Raw genomic sequence first — 18,789 nt, forward strand, 5'->3', positions numbered from 1 at the left:
CATACAAGAGGTTATTTCCGTCCTCGACTCTTAAAACTTAGAAAAAAATATTTTGATTGTTATTATTATGGAAAATGATGGTGGGAGAATTGTTCTTTTCAACTCTTACTTAAAGAAAACATGTCTGTAAAGCCCCTCCGTCTTCATGTTAAATGTGCTACGAATTTCATAATCAGTCTCTTTGGGACAAATGCCCCTCTCCGAAAGAGCCTGTTGTTTTTCATACTAACTGTGGACATTAAGGCAGTTATCTCACAAAGGTTTTAACAATGGGTTATTTCCTGTTTTTGTGATACTTGTTCTTAATATTTTACTTTTACTCTCCCATTAGCTTCACTGAAGCATTGTAACGCGGTGGTCATGGAGCTTCTGCAGTGCAGTCCTGTGTTCACAGAGCAATAGTTAATTATAGTAACAATAATCAAAAAAGAAGAGAAACATTTTTTTCATTAAGCAAAGGACACATAAATAAATAGCCAGAGCACTGTGTCAGAAATTCAGACTTGTGGATTAGGACCATATTGGTTAAACATTCTGTGAGCCTTGATGGCAGAAGAAGAAATGGATAGGATAGAGAGTAAGCTCTCCCATTTCCTCATAGAGCAATGACATCCTGATGTTTATTAGTACAGGGGCTATTAATTCTTTCTCAGGTTACATCCTTCTCTATGGCACTTAGCTCATAATAGTGTAGTTATTTGTTTACCACTGACCAAGAGAGCCTTCATGACAAGTCCCATATGATTTTCAATCTTGTTTCCTTGGTACCCAGTACAGCACATCTAGCCCATAGTAGGTCTGCAATCAATGCTTCTTCGATTAAAAAATGCTTCCATTATGATATTCACAGATTGAGAGTGGGTCTACATGTTTCCCACAGTCCTTTAGGCATGTCTAACACAGATGTCAGTCAAGGTGTTCTCTTTAAAAATATAGATAAAATGTATCTTTAAGACCTTCCTGAGATTTCTGTGAACCCCCAGGGGGCTTACTTTCTCATAGTTTCCTCTGGCTAGACATTCTGCCTCTGCTTCCACTGAACTAGTTCAGTTCACGAATGATCTCACCATCCCACACATTCTTTTGCAGTATCTTGACTCAAATGTGGAACTGAGTCCCTTGAGTTTCACAAGAACCTCACCCACATTGGGTCTTTTTTATCTTTAGAACTTAACAGAAGTTTTGAAGAGATTGGGGGCGAGGGGCAGTTTGCATTGCAACAGCATAAGCTCAATAGGATTCCAATTTTTACAAGATCGTCTACGATCATCCATATTGCTTGGCCATCCTTTTGTCTTCACTTCTCTCCTCTTGTTTGTCCACTCGCACCTCTGAATTTCTATTAACTTTTAAATTAAATATGTCCCATCTGTATTCCTGAAATGACACAGGCTCGCCTTTCTCCTCCAGGTCCAACTTCTTAGGAAGGAGCCTTGAGAGGCATGAGGCTTCCATGGCCTAACAGAAAGGGAGAGAGGATCCAGAAGGAAAGCAAAAAAATCAGATGCTAGTCAGCATCCCTGAAGCAAGTCCTGAAATTGCTACCTCCCATGGCCTAGCCCTTGGGGTTGGGAAGCACCATAGAATCCCCACTAATGTGTTAAGATTTAAGCAAATAGGGCTTTTGAGCCACCATTCCCAAGGTCAAGCTTGGGAGGAAGCAAGATCCCTGAGTTTCTCATCAGGGTGGAGGCAACACGGCATGGGTGTTTGAATGTTGACCAAAGGTTCCCATGAGCCAGACATGGAGTGGAGGGCAGTAGGGTGGTCTCCCATACCAGCTGGAACAGCATGAAACAGCAAAGGCTCTAGACAGCCCCCTAAGTCTTCTGAGACCACAGAGTAGAGCAAGAGAAAATGGAAGGTGTCCTGTGTCCTGAGAGGAGTGCCAAAGGATCTGAAGTAGCCTTGTGGAAGTCCTGTGAGAGTGGACCAACTCAGCAAGTCACATCATGGATTGATGCTTGAGGCCAGACAAGATGAGGAGCATGTTGGCAGGCGCTGACATCAATGGATGACAAAGACCAGAGCCCCTCTCCCCAAATTGTAACCCTGCATGTTACTGAGGGCAGAGGGCGTGGATGAAACCCTGACTTGACTGAGATTAAATTCCTGTTTTCCGGGAGAACTGGAGCTTCAAAATAGAAATTAAGTTCAATTCGAGAAGGATGTTTATTGTTGACCCCCATGTATATTACTCCTACCTTTGGGTAAAATCCACCCTTCCTGGTTTCAGTAAGTGTTTTAGAATTTTTTGTTCTTTGTTAGTGGGTTTCATTAGTTCCTCAAAATAGATCAGAATATTTATTTTAAAGTATTTTCCACACTATTATATTAACTTCATCTCAAGTGAGCTCTTGCTTTGATTGTTGATCTTGTTCATTATTTTATTTTATTTTTTTATTTTATTTTATTTTTTAAAAAGCAAAATGTATTTATTTAATATATTCACCACAGGGGTTCAACCAGAGACTTAATTTAAAAAACACAAACAAAACAAATATGACACCACAGCTGAAGATACAGAGTCCTATACAGAAATTAAGGAAAGGACAGACCATCTCAGGAAAAAAATGAAAGACAGCACAATGAGAGAGATGCTGGACAGCCCGGGTCAGGGCTCTTGGCTGGAGACCTGCTTTGAGAAGGTTTCTTGCAGGTACTTCCTAAAGGCTGTGGGGTTTTTCCAGAGCTCTTCAGCATGTGTGTTCAAAGGGCTGTCGATGTTGGGTTTTCCTAGCAGGCTCTGGATGGAGAGCAGAATGGTCCTGACGTCATACAGGGCAGACCACTTGTCCTTCAGGATGTCCAGGCAGAGGTTACCCTGCGTGTCCACATTGGGATGGTAGCAGGGCGTGAGGAACTTCACCGTGGGAGCGTTGTAAGAGTAGCCACTGGGGAACTCTAGGGAGAGCTTATACCTCAGGTCTTCATACACTGTGCCAGCTGCTCCATGGATGGTTCCCACCCACTTGAAAAGGTTGTCTGATTCAGGAAAGGCAGAAATTCCTTTGTCACCAGACATCATGAGGGTCATCAGCTCCTGCTGTAACCCCTTGCCCAGGGAGCCTCGAGCGGCACCCCCGCTGGGCTCGGCTCCTGTACCGGCGGCGGCGACACTGGCGGCGGCTGGGTCGCGGTTCTGGGAGGCCATCCGGGCAGCACTAGGAGGGACACAGGAACTCGGGAGAACACGAGTATAACTGCCTTGTTCATTATTTTAGAGTTATGGTTCTTCTTTGGATGATGGAATTTTGGTTTGCATGCTCATTTTGAATGGGAGGTTTTCTGTTAGTTTATAAAGATTCTCTCTCTCTCTCTCTCTCTCTCTCTCTCTCTCTCTCTCTCTCTCTCTCTCTCTCTCTCTCTCCTCTTTCATCCCTATATAGGAATTTTGAGGTTGCCTCTACGTATATTTTCTTCTAAGTGCTTTACGATTTTAGCTTACATTTAGTTCTGTGACCTACTTTAATTTTTTGTGTTGGAATGCGACAGTGGTCCAAATCCCTTCTTTTGCATGTGGATATCCAGTTGTTCCAACATCAGTTGTTGAAAAGATCATTCCTTCCCTCATTGAATTACCTTGGTACTCTTGTCGAAAATCTATTGGCTATAAACATGAAGGTTTATTTCTGGACTCTCAACTCTATTCCCTTGATCTATATGTGTATGTTTAGGCCATACTACATTGTCTTGATTATAGTAGCTTTGTAGTAAATTTTGAAATTGGGAAGTACGATTCCTCCAACTTTGTTCTTCTCTTTCAAGATTGTTTTAGGTCTTCTGCGTCCCTTTCATTACCATATAGAATCAGCTTGTCAATTTTTGCAAAAAAAAAAAAAAAAAAAATTAAAAGCCCACTGGGTTTGTGACAGGGATTTTATTGAATCTAAGGATGAATATAGAGAGTATTGCCATCTTTAAAATATCTTTAAATTATCAGATCTCCCAATCAATGAATACAGAATGTCTTTCCATTTATTTAGATCTCTTTTAGTTTACTTCCATGATGTTTTCTAGCTTTCAGTGTACAGGTCTTGCATTTCTTTTGTTAAATTTATTCCTAAGAATTTTATTTTTTGATGTTATTATAAATGGAATTGTTTTCTTAATTTCATGTTTGGATTATCCATTGCTATAATAGAGACACGTCATTGATTTTTGTATATTGATCTCGTATCTTGCAATCTGAACTAATTTATTAGCTCTAATAATTTTTTATGGATTCTTTAGAATTTTCTACATAAAAGACCATGTTGTTGGCAAACAGACATAGTTTTATTTCTTTTTTTCCAATCTGAATGCATTTTTTTTCTTCCATTTTTTTTTTCCTGACAAGAACCTCTAGTACAATATGAATAGAAGTGGCAAGAGCAGACATTCTTGTCTTGTTCCTGATCTTAAGGGGAAAGCATTTAGTCTTTCACTATTAAGTATGATGTGATGAACATTCTTGAACAAGTCTTTTTATGGACTGAGGTCTTCATTTCTTTTGTGTAAACACCTAGGTGTAGAATTGCTGAATCACAGAATAGGTGCGCGCATATGTTTTACTATACAAAGAATTGTCAAACTGTTTTTCACTGCGGCTTTTGTACTCTACCATATTTTAAATTTCTCTTGTTATGTTATCTATCATCTCAATGAGTTTTGGAAAACAGCAAGATCCCTAAACTGAACTTCTTGCCGCACCTTAATTGAAACGCTTCCTAGTGGTAGACTCGGCAAATCTGTGACCCTCAAGAAGTTTTCAAGGGACGATTCTTTCATTTACAAATTAAATCCATTCCCTCCTACACTCACTCTTTGTCCACTGCACAAACCCTCCCATCTTCCTCCTCAGTCATTCCCCCAAGAAGAATCCAGGTAAAGCCCCAAGATGTGCCACCTGAACCACTGTTCACTTTATTTATATGCGATGTTTTCATGGTGATGTCATTAAAATTAGGAGGAATCCCTCCAACTGAGGCAACCATGGAGAGATGGTTCTACAGTCTCATCTTGATGCAGATCCTTTTCCTGCCCGACTGGACTCCAGTTACGGTTTTGGTTTATCTCATGTGTGATCAATGGAATGCAAATATTCTGCAGGCTCCTACAGACTATCTTGTCCCCATCTCATACCGTAAACGCTGCTACCCATCTCCTGGACTGACGTCAGCATCTTCTTCAAAGCACCACAGATCTCTGTAGGCAGGTATCACATCAGGATGAGCATCCACCTGCTGAACCCTGTGAACCTCACCTGCAAACCCTGTTTTTTTTTTACAGTATCTCTTTGTGGTTCATTAGTCAGCTTCCCATAGTCACAAAGGCCTCCCTCTTCTTTTTCCTAAAATGGCAATCTCTCTATTGTTTGGGCAGATTATGATAGTAATGTATGTTTGTTCAAAGAAATAAAGAAGCCTAGAAATTACAAAGCATAATTCTTCCCTTTATAAAATGGCTAACATCAATAATATCTCAATAAAGCTGGGAGGAAAATTTTTTTTTAATGGCTAGCAGTTTGGGGTTTGAATTTGAGGTTTATCCTTCCAGATTTTTTAAATGTACTTGGACATTTCTGCATGGTAATAGGTATGTAGCTGGCAGTTATTCTTTTTAATAGCATCATATTCCATAGTATTAATAGACATTAATTAATTTTTATTATTAAATATTTCAAACATAGAGAAAAGTACTAAGAATAAGGTAGTAAGCATCCATGTGCCACTTAGTTATTGAAGCAAAGTTCAATTGCATATATTTTCCCCAGTTTGTCATTTGTCATTTTCCTTTTGGTGATGTGTTTGCCATGCCTATTTTTATATTCACAGAATCTAACTTATTAATCTTTTCTTTTATGGCTTCTGAATTTTGAGAAAGTTTTTGTCATGCCAAAATTATGAAGAAATTCTCCCATGTTTCTTATTAGAACGCTTATTGTTTTGATTTTTACATTTGAATATTTTATCTACTTGCAATGTAACCATGTATTGTGTGACATATAAATCAAGCTTAATTAATTTTCATTTGGCCCATTTCTTTGTAATTCTTTGTATTCTTCCTTTGATTTAAGATGCCACCTTTAATATATGCTAAATTCCCATGTATATTTTAATTTAGTACTAGATTTCCCATTCTGTTCCACTCAACTTTCTAGTGCATTGCCATACTATTTTAATTAATTAATTTATAATATACAGAGAGTGCCCAAAAAATGTATACACATTTTAAGAAAACAAAAACTCTATTAAAATTATAATACTCGATATATACCGATAACAAAAGACAAGTATAAATCACGTTTGACTTCTGCAATTACAAGAGGTGCTCAAAGTGGTTACCATCAGTGTCCAGACACTTGTGATTACGGCGAACTACTGCTTGAGCAACGTTGACCAAAGTGTCCACTTGTATACATTTTTTGGCACCCCTGGTATATTCTTTTCTTCATTGCTTTTCTTTTTCGGAATGGACCTGGCAATTCTTTTCTTGTTCATTTTTACATGAACTTTTAAATCAGTATATGTAGTTTAAAAGAACCATTGATGTGTCTTGAAGGATAGCATTGAATTTAATAATTTAACTTAGGAAAAACTGATGTTTTTATAAGGTTGAATCTTCAAGAACATCTAAGCCTTCTCATCTAGATTATTTTGGTGTCTAGCAATAGAAATTTAAAGTGATTTAAAAAATATTTTATATCTATTTCCTATATATTTCAGATATATATATATATATGTATATATATATATATAATATATATAATGTATTTTTAATTAAGATTTCTTCTGTTCTCTTCCAAAATGTGGGTCTGTTTTTCCATCATGTCTTCTGACTGATTGTTATTTGTAAACATAAATGTAATTAAGTTGGATATATTGATATTTTCCCCTATTAACTTCCTTAATTGTCTTATTGTTTATAAAAGTTTTTAAGGTGATTCTCTTGAGTTTTCCAGTTATTTAATATTATCACTGCAACTAGAGATACCATATCTTTTTTTTTACAATTTTTAAATAAATTTTATATTTCATAACAGTTTTAGATTTACTGAAAATTGCAAAGAAAGTACAGAGTGTTCCTATATACCCCATTGGCCCCTGTTATTAACATTTTATGTTCGTATGAAGCATTTGTTATACACTTAATGAACCAATATTGATATATTATTATTAACCAATGTCTGCACTTCATTCAGATTTTCTTAGCCTTTAGCTAATGTTCTTTTTCTCTTCCAAAGAATTAATTACATTTAGTTTTCTTGTCTCTTTAGGCTCCTCGTGGCTGTAACAATTTCTCAAATTTCTTTTTTTTGATGATGTTCACAGTTTTAAGGTATACTGCTCAGGTATTTTGTAGAATGGCCCTCCATTCCAATTTTCATACTTCTAATTTATTCCTCTTATAGCGTGGGACTAGTACATGCAGTGTGATGTTATGTGGAAATGGTGATAGGAGATATTCTTGTCTTCTTTCATTTTTTGCTGGAATGCCTCTAGGATGCCCCATTAAGTGTTTTGAGTTGGCTAAAGATATATTTGATCATGATAAGGAAATATTATAATCTTATACTACATAGTATTCTTATCCTGATTATAGCTAATATTATTTTTCTTAGTGTCTGTCTTTGAATTATTAAATATGCGTATGTCTGTGTGAGGAAGAGGTGAGTATCAGTAGTTTTCCAGGCTAGTTGTTTTCACAACCCAATGGCTCTCTCCTTTTCTACTGCCACAAAGACAGACTGCCTCCTGCAAATTTGAAATTCAGCAAATCCCTCTCCTCTGCTTCTCTGACCCAAAGTGGGACTGGAAGGGTTTCTGACCCAAGGACTGTTCATCTCCGCCCCTGTACCTCATGGTATACCCCACCCTTCAGGAAATGTATTTCTCTAGTGCTTTCTGACGTCTGTCACTGCTGCACCCTCTCACCACCCTTCTCTTTATCCTTTCTCACACAGTTTTTTGCCTGATATCGCTGCTGTTGGTAGACCTTACATATATATTGGAGTCTGAAAAGTGTATCTCTCTCCAAGTTTGATCAGAATGGAGTTTGTGGGTTTTTAAATTCATTCTTCTCGCTGATACATTACAATTTCCCAGAGAAGGTAAAATGCAGACGTCCAACAGCTATGTTCATACCAAAAGTCTTAATGAAGTAATTTTTGACCCAAAGACCACCCACTGATTTCTGGAACTAGGAGGCAATTCAATTAATCTTTGAACTCTGTCACATAAAGTTTTATTAGAAACATAATGGGGATTTTGGAGAGAGGGACTGGTGAACTTTGCATAGTAAAACAGAAACTTGAATTGCCAGAGTAAAGAAATTGATTCAGTGATAAGTAAATTCACTCATTCTGTAAAAAAATAATTGAAGAACTGCTTTGTGCTCATCACAGGCATTTTGCTTGTCAGTTAGGTGGTGGTTATTGTTGGTGGAGTTAGTCTAATTCATGATTAGAATATTGTTTCCCCTGGATCTCAGTTTCTTTGGGACAATAGAACCAACCTTATCTACTTTAAGACGGGGCTGGAACGAGTTTCGATATATAAAAGCACTTGGTGAATTTCTGATTTTCTGAAAGGGGCATTTGGAGTCATTGTAAACTTTTCAGGAGTCAAGTATTGTGACCACAAAAATGGGTGGTGTGTTCATTTAAACGGAGGAAGCCACTGACTGGTACAAGACATAGGATGCCAGGTGGCTGTGGCACGGCCAAAGGTAGACATGGGCTATGACCATAACAGAAAGGGAATGGTGTAGGGAAAATACCTCAGGGCTTAAGGCAGGCAAATTGTGGGAGCAAAGGTGAGGTTGACTAATGGAAGCATAAGAACCAAGGGTCAAATTGAGGCTCATGGTCAGAGGACAATGAATGAAGGACATCCCTGAGTAAAGATTATGCCTTCTCATTTTCCCACACCTGAGGTCAATTTCCGTTTATATTAGGTGCTCACTTGTCCCCTGCGTAAAAGTTCCGCTTTAGATTAGGGTTCCTGGAAACAGACTCTGAGACTCAGAGACTGGCATTCAGGAGATTTGATGGGGAGCCCTCTTGGGAGCAACACCTGTGACGACATCAAGGAAGCAGGACTAGGCAGTGGGACAAGTTGAACCGCAAGGTAATTGCAACAGAGGCCTCAGCTAATCTTATAGGGAGCTCTGCAGTCAGAATGCCTCTTTAGAATTGTCCCAAATTAAGAGAAGGGGAGTGTTTGTTCCCCGTCGTTATCTAGTCACTGGCTGTGAGCTGCGCCCATGGAGGACAACCCCAAAAGGACAGTCGCTGAGAGCTATTAGCTGTCAATGCTCCTGGCAGCTGTAGAATGAATGCTTCCGTCCTACACAAAAAATACATGGACAGCACACCACAGCGCCCACTAACGGTCTTCTCAAGCCTAACACAGGATGGCAGCTGACTCCGTAGCTCAAACCTGCAGCCTCTTAGGTCTATAATGTTTCTTTGGTCTCTCTCATCTCTGCCTGCTTTGCTCCCCTTCCCCACCCCACCCCCACCGCATATTCACTTTAACTACAAAAACCTACTCACTACCCTGAACACACAGCACCCTCTTAACTCCACCCTGCCTTTCCATGGGCTATTTCATCAGTCTAGAACGTCCTTCCGCCTTTCCATTCAACAAAATCATGCTCGCTTCACAAGGCTGACTTCAAAAGCTAATTGCGTTATAAAAATTTGAAGTTGAATCACTTTCTCCTTCCTCTAGGGTGCCAAAGCATGTCGTTTGTAACTCTGTTATGGTATCCGTCCTGCTTGTGTTCTAATTGATCTTGTGTTTGTGTTTTTCCTTTATCAGACTGTAAATTCAATGAGTGGAGAACTTCATCCTTTATCCTATTATTCTCCCCATCACCTCACATTCTGCTTGACACAAAATACATAGTCAACCAATAGAAACTGATTACATCAAGTGTTCCAAATTGTTATGAGAGTTTCTTAGGAAAAAGAAAAAAATCTCCCTAACATTCTGAAGACCCTTTGGCATCACCCTGTATTTTTCCTACTCATGGGAAGTAGACAGTCTTTATTTATTCAACATAATTTGAATGCCTACTATGGGACAGGTACGGATAGGGCTACTTCCTATTATTGGTGGTAGTGACATTATTAAGGTAAAATTTCCATAATACAAAAACTAACCATTTTTTTCTATTTTTTATAAATTTTATTGGTGAATATTGGGGAACAGTGTGTTTTTCCAGGGACCATCAGCTCCAAGTCAAGTTGTTGTCTTTCAATCTAGTTGTAGAGGGTGCAGCTCAGCGCCACGTCCAGTTGCCGTGGGAATTGAACAGGTAACCTTGTTGTTAAGAGCTCGCGCTCTAACCAACTGAGCCATCTGGCCGCCCAAAGCTAATCATTTTTAAATGTACAATTCTGTGGCATTAGTACATTCACGATGTTGTGTAGCCATCACCTCTATCTAGTTCCAAAACATTTACATCACCCCAAAAGCAAACCTATTTCTATTGTTCTTAAACAAATTACACCTAGTCTGTGTTCCCCAGAAGCTAGGCATGTTGCAACAAGAAAGGAATAAGTCTAATGTCTGAAAAATTTATACTTAAATGTACCTTTTTATAGAAATCATGCTAGTTTGCTTTTCAATGCTTCTGTTACTGAATGGGAAGGAATTTTCTTTTCAGTGTTCTAAGAGGATTGTGTTTGGGTATCACTAGAGGTTCTAAATTCCCATCTGAGGAAATAACTCCCCAGCTTTGGAACAAGGGAAGCCCTGAGTGACCCGAGGTGGTGGATGACCCCATCCCCAGGTGGAGGGCTGGAAGCTTTGTGGGCTGCACCTCACCCTTGCTTAGCATTGTGTGTGACATGGAATGAAGGGACAGTAAAACCAAACCCCTTTGGCCAGTCTTTGTCTTTTCGCGTCCTGAGACAAAGACTGTCTCACTGTGATTAAATGAATAAAATTACAAATTCTACCAAGAAAGGGGAGGTAACCACTGACTGGGCTCATCCAAAACCACCCTTCATCCATGAGCTTGGAACATAGATGCTTTGCATTAAGCGTCTTCTTTCTTTTTTTCAATCATTCTGAAATATATTCTGCTTTACAGATGAGAGGAAAGTGAGGTTAAGAGAAGAAAATGACGTGCTCAGGCTCACAAGGGAACGCAGGGCTCGGATTTGGCAGCCTCTAGCGTACCACGCAGAGGTTTTCTAAGGAAACTGCCTAGGAACCTGGCCCAACTCTCACTTCCCATCCACTCGAATCTCCTAGTACACTAGAACACCACAGCGACTCCATTCCCTACTCCAAGTAGAGATCTAAAGAGCAAACCCTCTGATTTCTGCCCTTGGGCTCATCCTTACAATCTTCATCATGAGATGCTGCGGTGAAGATGATTAAGCAAAGCCCTGGGGACATCAACAGCTTGCTTTCCCATCTGCAGCAGATCAGGAAAAAAGGCTCTGCGGGACTATATACCAGTTTATTCTCTTTTATTTTTTTCTATTAAGGCAACATCAACGTACCCTTGTAAAATAACTTTCCTGGAAATAAATTGTCTGGAAATGCATTCTTTATAAATGTAGAGCATGCAATAATGTGTAAACTTACAGAAGCAGTTTTAATTGGTTAACTCAGTTAATGGTGTACAAGATAGGTTTTTGTTTTCAGAGGGGATACAAGTATCCCTATATTACAAGTATGCCCAGACTTTGTTAAAGTCTTTACTTAATTGTTATTAATTAAGGCTGTGAGTAAGAACAGAGATTTCTTTTAATGGTGTAAAATGATTAATTACATAGTTAAAATGACTTGTAAGAAATGACTGAACTTTTTAGACATCCAAAAGTAAAACACCAGGGCTAGTTTTTAAAAGAGAGGATGACACTTTTCACAATTTCATAATTTTTTGACAGTCGTTTTTATGCGACATCAGCAATAATTTTTAGTTGATTATTCCTGCCTCACTTGATGGCAGGCACTTCAAAAGATAAAGGAAGCATTGTCGCGCTTTAATAGTCCTCATTTTTAATTTTGAAGGTATTGTGTGTAAATAAGTAAAAGACCACAAATAAATGGATCTGAAACTATGTATTATTTTTACAACTTGAATATTCATCTGTTATAATTAAAACAAAACATGTCCACAAGCATATAAAACTGTTAGAATTTCCACAAGTATGTTTGGATTTTTTAATGTCTTGTATTTCGTGTTTGAAACTCAGACCATGCTAACGCCTTCATATCCTTATACTTGGAATCCGCATAAAAAGTTTGGTTTCCATTAACAAATAATCCTTTACAATAAAAGAATCAAGATCTAAGTTCATGACTTCACTATTCGTTTCCACATACACCTGGCTTCATGGACTATACCAAGCTTCAGACATATTATTAGAAAAAAAAACACTAAGACAGCACGTCAAAGTTTTCTGTATTGTCCCACAAAAGCTAGAAATTAATTAAAGAGCCCATACTTCACAGCAGGAAGTAGCAATTTACTCCACCCATCAATGCACTCCAATTCCCTCAGGAGTACTCCATCAGTTCATGTTAGAAGGGAATGGCTTGCCCCTTCAAATATTACCCATCACCGCTTTGAAACACTGCTCAGAATTCTCCTCAGGTGTATGTATCCCGGCAGGCCAGCTTGGTGTGGGGAAGGACGCCGCGGTGGGCGGGGGAGGACGCCGCCGCAGTGGGGGGACCTCATGCCGCCCTGAACTGGTGTGTGGCAAGAGGAAAAGCTGACTTCAGGGTAAGAAGCCCCACTTTCTGCAGTGGATGTAAATGTTCCTGACACCTGCTCGGGGATCTCTTACTATAACACAATGTTACCTAAGCTCTTAACTTGGGAAACTTACTAACTCTGGTTCTTGCATTTTTACAGAGCGTCATGGAGATCGTGATCCACGGTGGACTGCGTGTAAGATGAGCTGGGGGTGTCGGGGGAGTAAATTTGGAGGAGCCTACAGTATTGGCAGAGCACAAAAGAGCCCCTGCAGGTTTTGAAGAGCTGTACGATGTACTTGCGAAACTTCTCCCCCAGGAAGAAGTAGATGACTGGATTAAGGCAGCAGTGAACAAAAGCCAGGGTCTCTGTGGCCTGAATGGCATAGTCCAGGTGTCTTTCAAAGGTGCAGTCCTGCAGGACCTCTAACTCGACCAGGGTCTCCAGGAAGAGCACTACGTTGTACGGCGTCCAGAACCCCAGGAAAAGGACCACCACGGCGAAGATCATCTTCATCGCCTTGTTCTTCTTCTCGTTCTTACAGTGCTGCAAGGTCCTGATGATCATGGAGTAGCAAAACAGCATGATCCCTAAGGGAATCACCAAGCCTAAGACGTTGATCTCCAGGGAGCTCAGGACCTTCCAGCTTGTGGAGTTGAACGAGTACTTGGTCTTGCAATAGGTATGGTTGCGCTCTGTATAACAAGTGCTGAATAAAAGGCCTGGGAGGGAGGCCAGGACAGCCACAGACCATGTGACCAAGCTGGTGATGACCCCGTAAGTCACAGTCCTCGCTCTTAAGGCAAACACTGCGTGCACGATTGCCAGGTATCTATCAATGCTCATGAGCATGATGAAGAATATGCCACTGTAAAAGCCCACCAAGTACATCCAGGAAATAATCTTGCAGAGACCTAGTCCAAAAACCCACTGGTCTGCAGCATAGTAGCCCCAGAAAGGGAGGGAGAGCACAAAGAGCAGGTCGGAGATGGCAAGGTTGAGCAGGTACACGTCAGTCATGGACCTGAGCCGCTTGTACTTGAAGAGGACCACAACCACCACGGAATTGCCAAGCAGACCAAACAGAAAGACCAAGGAGTAGAGGGGGGGCAGGAAGAGCCCCCCAAATGCCTTGATGCCTTCTTTGGTGCAAGGCTTGGGGATATTGTCATTGAAATAGTAATTGCTATAGATGATTTCATCCAGCGTGGTGTCTGCTATATCCGTGGGGTTCATTTTCAAACCTCCAGGCTCCTCAAGGCAGCTCTGGGGCTAACCAGAGAAACTAATGAAGGGAAGAGCAAACAAGATTTCTGTCAGGACAAAAACAAATCAAAAGAGTGCTGAATGCAGAGTACAACTGCTTACTATTTTGCCCTAGATCGTTCTACATCCTTCCCAACCTTCCCAAGTTAGAGGGTTCAATTCCTTGCAGGGCAGGGCAGCCAGATGAAATGATCCTGCCCTTTGGAGTCAGAGAGATTCCAAATTCCAGCTCTGCCACTCTTCTTACCCCTCCGCTGGGAGCTTCAGTCCTCTCATTTGTTAAGTGGGGATAGTAAAACCGCCTTTTCAAGGAGATGTTTCTCAAAGATGTATTTCTAAAACATAGTCTGGGGTTACTGAAATCATTTGCAGGAATGACACCACCAGTTGATATCCCCAACAGCACTGCATCGAGTGCCTTTCTGACATAAAAGCAAGGGGGAAAAAAAGATTTAAAAAAAATCTTGGGGCAGCTGGTTAGCTAAGTTGGTTAGAGCGCAATGCTTGTAACACCAGGGTTGCCCGTTCGATCCCCGCATGAGCCAGTGTGAGCTGCACCCTCCACAACTAGATTGAAACAACTACTTGACTTGGAGCTGATGGGTCCTGGAAAAATACACTAAAAAATAAATAAAAGTTTAAACTAATAATAATAATATGGCAAAGGGCCTTAATATGTATAAAAAAAAAAAATCTACGCACGTTTCTCCTTCAGATTAACTCCAAAAATTCAATACTTGCTTAGGTAATCATTAAGCTAAAAGGAAACTAGGTTGGTCTTGCCTTTATATAAAAATTCTAATTTCTCCTGCATGCTTTGTACTTTATAGATTTCAAAGCACGTTCGCCAGGTTTGCCATTTAATCCCACTCCCATGCTCCTGTCCCCACTACCCCCAACAAAAATAAGGTATTCTGAACTAAGCAAGAATACTGAGCCACGGTGTAGGTGACTCATGAAAGATCTAGAGAGGTTAAATGCTTCCTGAAGACCATACCATCATGTACAGAACTTGCTCTTCAAGCCCCAGTCCCAGCAATATGCTGGTAAACCAGCTCTGGGGGGTTGGTAAGGTGTTGGCTGGTTCCCGTGGTGTACATACTCCCACCATGACCAAGGTCAAGCTGCCCACTGCCTCAGGAAACTCCTGAATATTTAACAATCAGCTGTTGAGAGTTGATGCAAGTAGGCTCCAGCCACCACTGCCAAGTGCCATGTTCTCTCTAGGACATCCTCTTAGGTGGGAACATGCCCGCTCTTCCAGGCCTGGTGGCTAGCCTCTCCTGGGCCAATCTGACGCTCATGCAGCAAATCTGTTTCAAGGCCCTTCGGAAGGTTGCAGTTCTCAGCTGGGTAAATTGAGGGACATTTTTGGTCTTTTCATCAAAACCACATATGAAAATCAATCCTATGCACTGAATCCTATCGGAGTGGGTATTATTAGCATGACAGATGTAGAAAAGGCACATCAGAACCAAAAGTAAAACCTCTACCTCTCCAACCACCACTTCCTATCTAAATTGGCATGAGGTTAAAACTTTAACTTACAGTTACACACATGTGTACAACCACTCTCATTTCCTATCTCAATTGGCAGATAAAGAGGTTAAAACCTAAAGTTACACACATGTTCACATGTGAATCACAGCAATTCAGGGATGAGTGCCTTCTCACCAAGGCCGCCTCCTCTTTCTTTCTTCTTAATGGTGCTACGAGATTCCTTTAAAGACCCTTTTCACATTGTTCAGTAATTCACATCTACCCCCTTCCTCCCACCCTCACCAGTATACATCCAAACACCTAAACTATGTGTCTCTCAAGAGATAGATGTTGATTTACTCCTGTAAACTGATGCTGAAAACCTGGCGCATTTCAGAGTCTCCAAAAAAATGTGTTAAATGAATAGCAATTCTAGTTAAATGAGTAACAATTCTAGTCTTTCTGCACCATTTTGCCAGGGAGAATTAAAGAAATGGAAGAGGCTGAGGAGTTAGGAAATTATCAGGAGAACACAGCTGGTAAAACAAAAGTAAACACAGCTGGTAAAACTTTCGCATTATTCTGTAGTCCTTATTTGTGTGGTATTTCTTCACCTTGGAATCTTAATAGAAACAAGAAGCAGAAAAGTTTATGTGTTTAATGAAAACTGTCTGTGTGTGCTGAGCGTGTGGACTTAGGCCACATGTGTGCAGGGAGAGAGAGTCCCGCATTAATGAATGCCCGTCAGATGAGGGCTCAGAGGGTGTGAGTACAGGTAGGTAGATCATGTGTGACCTCCAAGATAGGTAAGTACTCCAGTGACCATGAGGCCTGAGTGTTGGGACTGGGTGAGTGGCTACCCAGCTTTCAGTGCTTCCAAAGTCCACACACCTGTGTAGAAATCCGCACATGGTCTGAAGCCCCGGGAATGGCCCCATCCCCACTTACCTGGCTCTTCTGAAAGTGGCTCTGAGGAAGGTCTGTGAAGTAGTGCCAGCCTTGTTCAAGAAGCAGCACTAAGAAAGACAGGTGCCTTTGAAGGGCATGTGGCTTCCTGTGAGCACCAACTCTTATCTCTCACGCGCTACACTGAGTACTGAGTTCAAATGTGGTTTTCTTTGGGGGGGGTTTTATTTTTTTTTTAATACAAGAAACTAAATGACTCTTAGGGACTCTTAGTCACTCATTTCCCAAAACTGAAAGCTTAGGAATGTTTGTTCTCTGCCAGATTAAGGAAGAAAATGAAGTAAATTTTTAAAAAGAGAAACTTTACAAAAATAATTTATTTGTTGGATTTTTAATTTTAAAACTTTCCTTTTAGCTGGCTGTATGAAGTAGAAACAACCTTTAGATGCTGGGTCGGGGGCTGTTCCTGATGTCCCCCTCATGGATGTGCAGTGGCAAGCAGTCAAGATGTGTGGTGTTCTCTAAACAAACGGGAAGTCAGAGTGAGTGGCCAGACGTACTCAAGAAAAGGATATGCAGGAGTAGAGAAGAGAACATGTTAGTCAAATGTGTGTGTCTTGGGAATGACTGGGAAGACTTTAACTAAACCACATTCAATAACTGACAAATCCTCAATCTTGTATAAACATACATGACAACATAGCTTCAAGCCCCTTTTGCAAAAGAAAGACCCTTCCCCCAAGTCCCTTCTACTTAGAAATTGTGGTGCTTCCACTGACAATGATCTTAGCTGAGTCCCTTTGGGTTTCCTTAGCAGTTATAGCCATCAGTCCTAAGTCTTTTGTATATCATATCCTCAGCTACTGCCAGCTGCCAAATGCTTTCCCTCTCCATGTCCAGAGTTGCTTAGTTCTGTGTTTCAGCTTGAAAAAGCCACACATGTCATTTTTCTTGAGGAAGTTGCATGAATAGAAACTAAAACATTGAACTAGAGCACTGTTTATCAAACCTTTTTTATTATGACCCCTCCTAAGGTGCCTTTTCAGATTTTTTTCCTAATCACCTCCCATTGAACTTGTAATACCACAGATAAACTGTATACCTATTTATGTAGTGTATGTATATCTATGCTTTAAACATAAAAAGAGTAAGATATTTTTCACCTCAGGAACAAATTTTTGTTCCTTATCACCTCTATTAAGAATGCATGAAAGTCTGGCCAAGATGGCAGAGTAGTGGAATAGCCAAAGCAATCCTAAGAAAAAAGAACAAAGCTGGAGGTACCCCACTCCCTGACATCAATTTATACTACAAAGTGACAATAATCAAAACAGCATTGTATTGGTAGAAAAACAGACACACAGACCAATGGGATAGAACTAAGAAGCCACAAATAAACCCACATATATGTGGGCAGATAATTTTTGGCAAAGGAGCCAAAACCATACAATGGAGAAAAGAAACCTTCTTCAATAAATAGTGCTGGGAAAATTAGAAAGTCACATGCAAAAGAATGAAACAAGGGGCGGCCGGATGGCTCAGTTCATTAGAGCTCGAGCTCTTAACAGGGTTGCCGGTTCAATGCCCACATGGGCCAGTGAGCTGCACCCTCCACAACTAGATTGAAGACAACGAGCCGCCGCTGAGCTTCCAGCGAGGTGGCCAGATGGCTCAGTTGGTTAGAGCGCGAGCTCTTAACAGCAAGATTGCTGGTTCAATCCCTGCACAGGATGGTGCGCTGTACCCCCTGCAACCAAGATTGAGAATGGAGACTGGACTTGGAGCTGAGCTGCACCCTCCACAACTAGATTGTAGGACAACAACTTGACTTGGAGCTGATGGGTCCTGGAAAAACACACTGCTACCCAATAAAAATATTTTTAAAAAAGAAGGAATGAAACAACTGCTATTTGTTACCATACACTAAAATTAACTCAAAATCGATCAAAGACCTAAACATAAAACCTGAAACAATAAATTACATAGAAGAAAACATAGGTATTAAACTTATGGACCTTAGGTTCAGAGATTTTATGAATTTTATCTTAAAGGCAAGAGAAGTAAAAGCAAAAATAAATGATTGGGACTGTACCAAACTAAAAAGCTTCTGCACAGCAAATAAAAACCATCAACAAATTAAAGCAGCAACTAACTGAATGAGAGAAGATATATGCAAATAACACCTCAGATAAGGGGCTAATATCCAAAATATATAAAGAACTCATAGAACTTACCAACAAAAAACAAACAATCCAATTTAAAAAATTGAGCAGAGAACCTGAACAGACACTTCTCCCAAGAAGACAAACAAATGGCCAAAGATATGTGAAAACAATGCTCAACTTCACTAGCTATTAGGGAAATGCAAATCAAAACCACAATTAGATACCACCTCACACCTGTTAGAATGACTATTATCAACAAGACAAA

The 18,789-nt window shown here is 40.2% G+C and overlaps 2 protein-coding genes across 5 annotated transcripts; both read right to left on the reverse strand.

The window, feature by feature from the left end:
• Positions 1-2,493: 2,493 nt before the first annotated feature.
• LOC117037254 (ubiquitin-conjugating enzyme E2 C-like) lies at positions 2,494-3,154 on the reverse strand. 4 transcript variants are annotated; one of them, XM_033133120.1, is made up of 2 exons: positions 3,019-3,154; positions 2,494-2,937 (listed from the first exon to the last, which is right to left on the reverse strand). In XM_033133120.1, exons 1-2 carry the CDS (start codon positions 3,152-3,154, stop codon positions 2,615-2,617), a joined length of 459 nt encoding a protein of 152 aa, XP_032989011.1. In that variant the 3' UTR covers positions 2,494-2,614. The 4 variants fall into 4 exon arrangements, with proteins under 4 accessions (XP_032989011.1, XP_032989012.1, XP_032989010.1 ...); XM_033133121.1 differs by having other exon boundaries at positions 2,494-2,824; positions 3,002-3,154; XM_033133119.1 differs by having other exon boundaries at positions 2,494-2,797; positions 2,870-3,154.
• Positions 3,155-12,695: 9,541 nt separating this feature from the next.
• Positions 12,696-16,466, reverse strand: CCR4 (C-C motif chemokine receptor 4). Its single transcript, XM_033132855.1, has 2 exons — positions 16,402-16,466; positions 12,696-13,993 (listed from the first exon to the last, which is right to left on the reverse strand). Exon 2 carries the CDS (start codon positions 13,942-13,944, stop codon positions 12,862-12,864), a length of 1,083 nt encoding a protein of 360 aa, XP_032988746.1. The 5' UTR covers positions 13,945-13,993; positions 16,402-16,466; the 3' UTR covers positions 12,696-12,861.
• Positions 16,467-18,789: the final 2,323 nt, after the last annotated feature.

The sequence above is a fragment of the Rhinolophus ferrumequinum genome, chromosome 17 (assembly GCF_004115265.2).
Source record: "Rhinolophus ferrumequinum isolate MPI-CBG mRhiFer1 chromosome 17, mRhiFer1_v1.p, whole genome shotgun sequence".
Lineage (NCBI taxonomy): Eukaryota > Metazoa > Chordata > Mammalia > Chiroptera > Rhinolophidae > Rhinolophus > Rhinolophus ferrumequinum.

Excerpts from the sequence above, each read along its gene's own strand:
- LOC117037254 (XM_033133118.1), bottom strand. The coding sequence starts at position 3,154 with ATGGCCTCCCAGAACCGCGACCCAGCCGCCGCCAGTGTCGCCGCCGCC.
- CCR4 (XM_033132855.1), bottom strand. The coding sequence starts at position 13,944 with ATGAACCCCACGGATATAGCAGACACCACGCTGGATGAAATCATCTAT.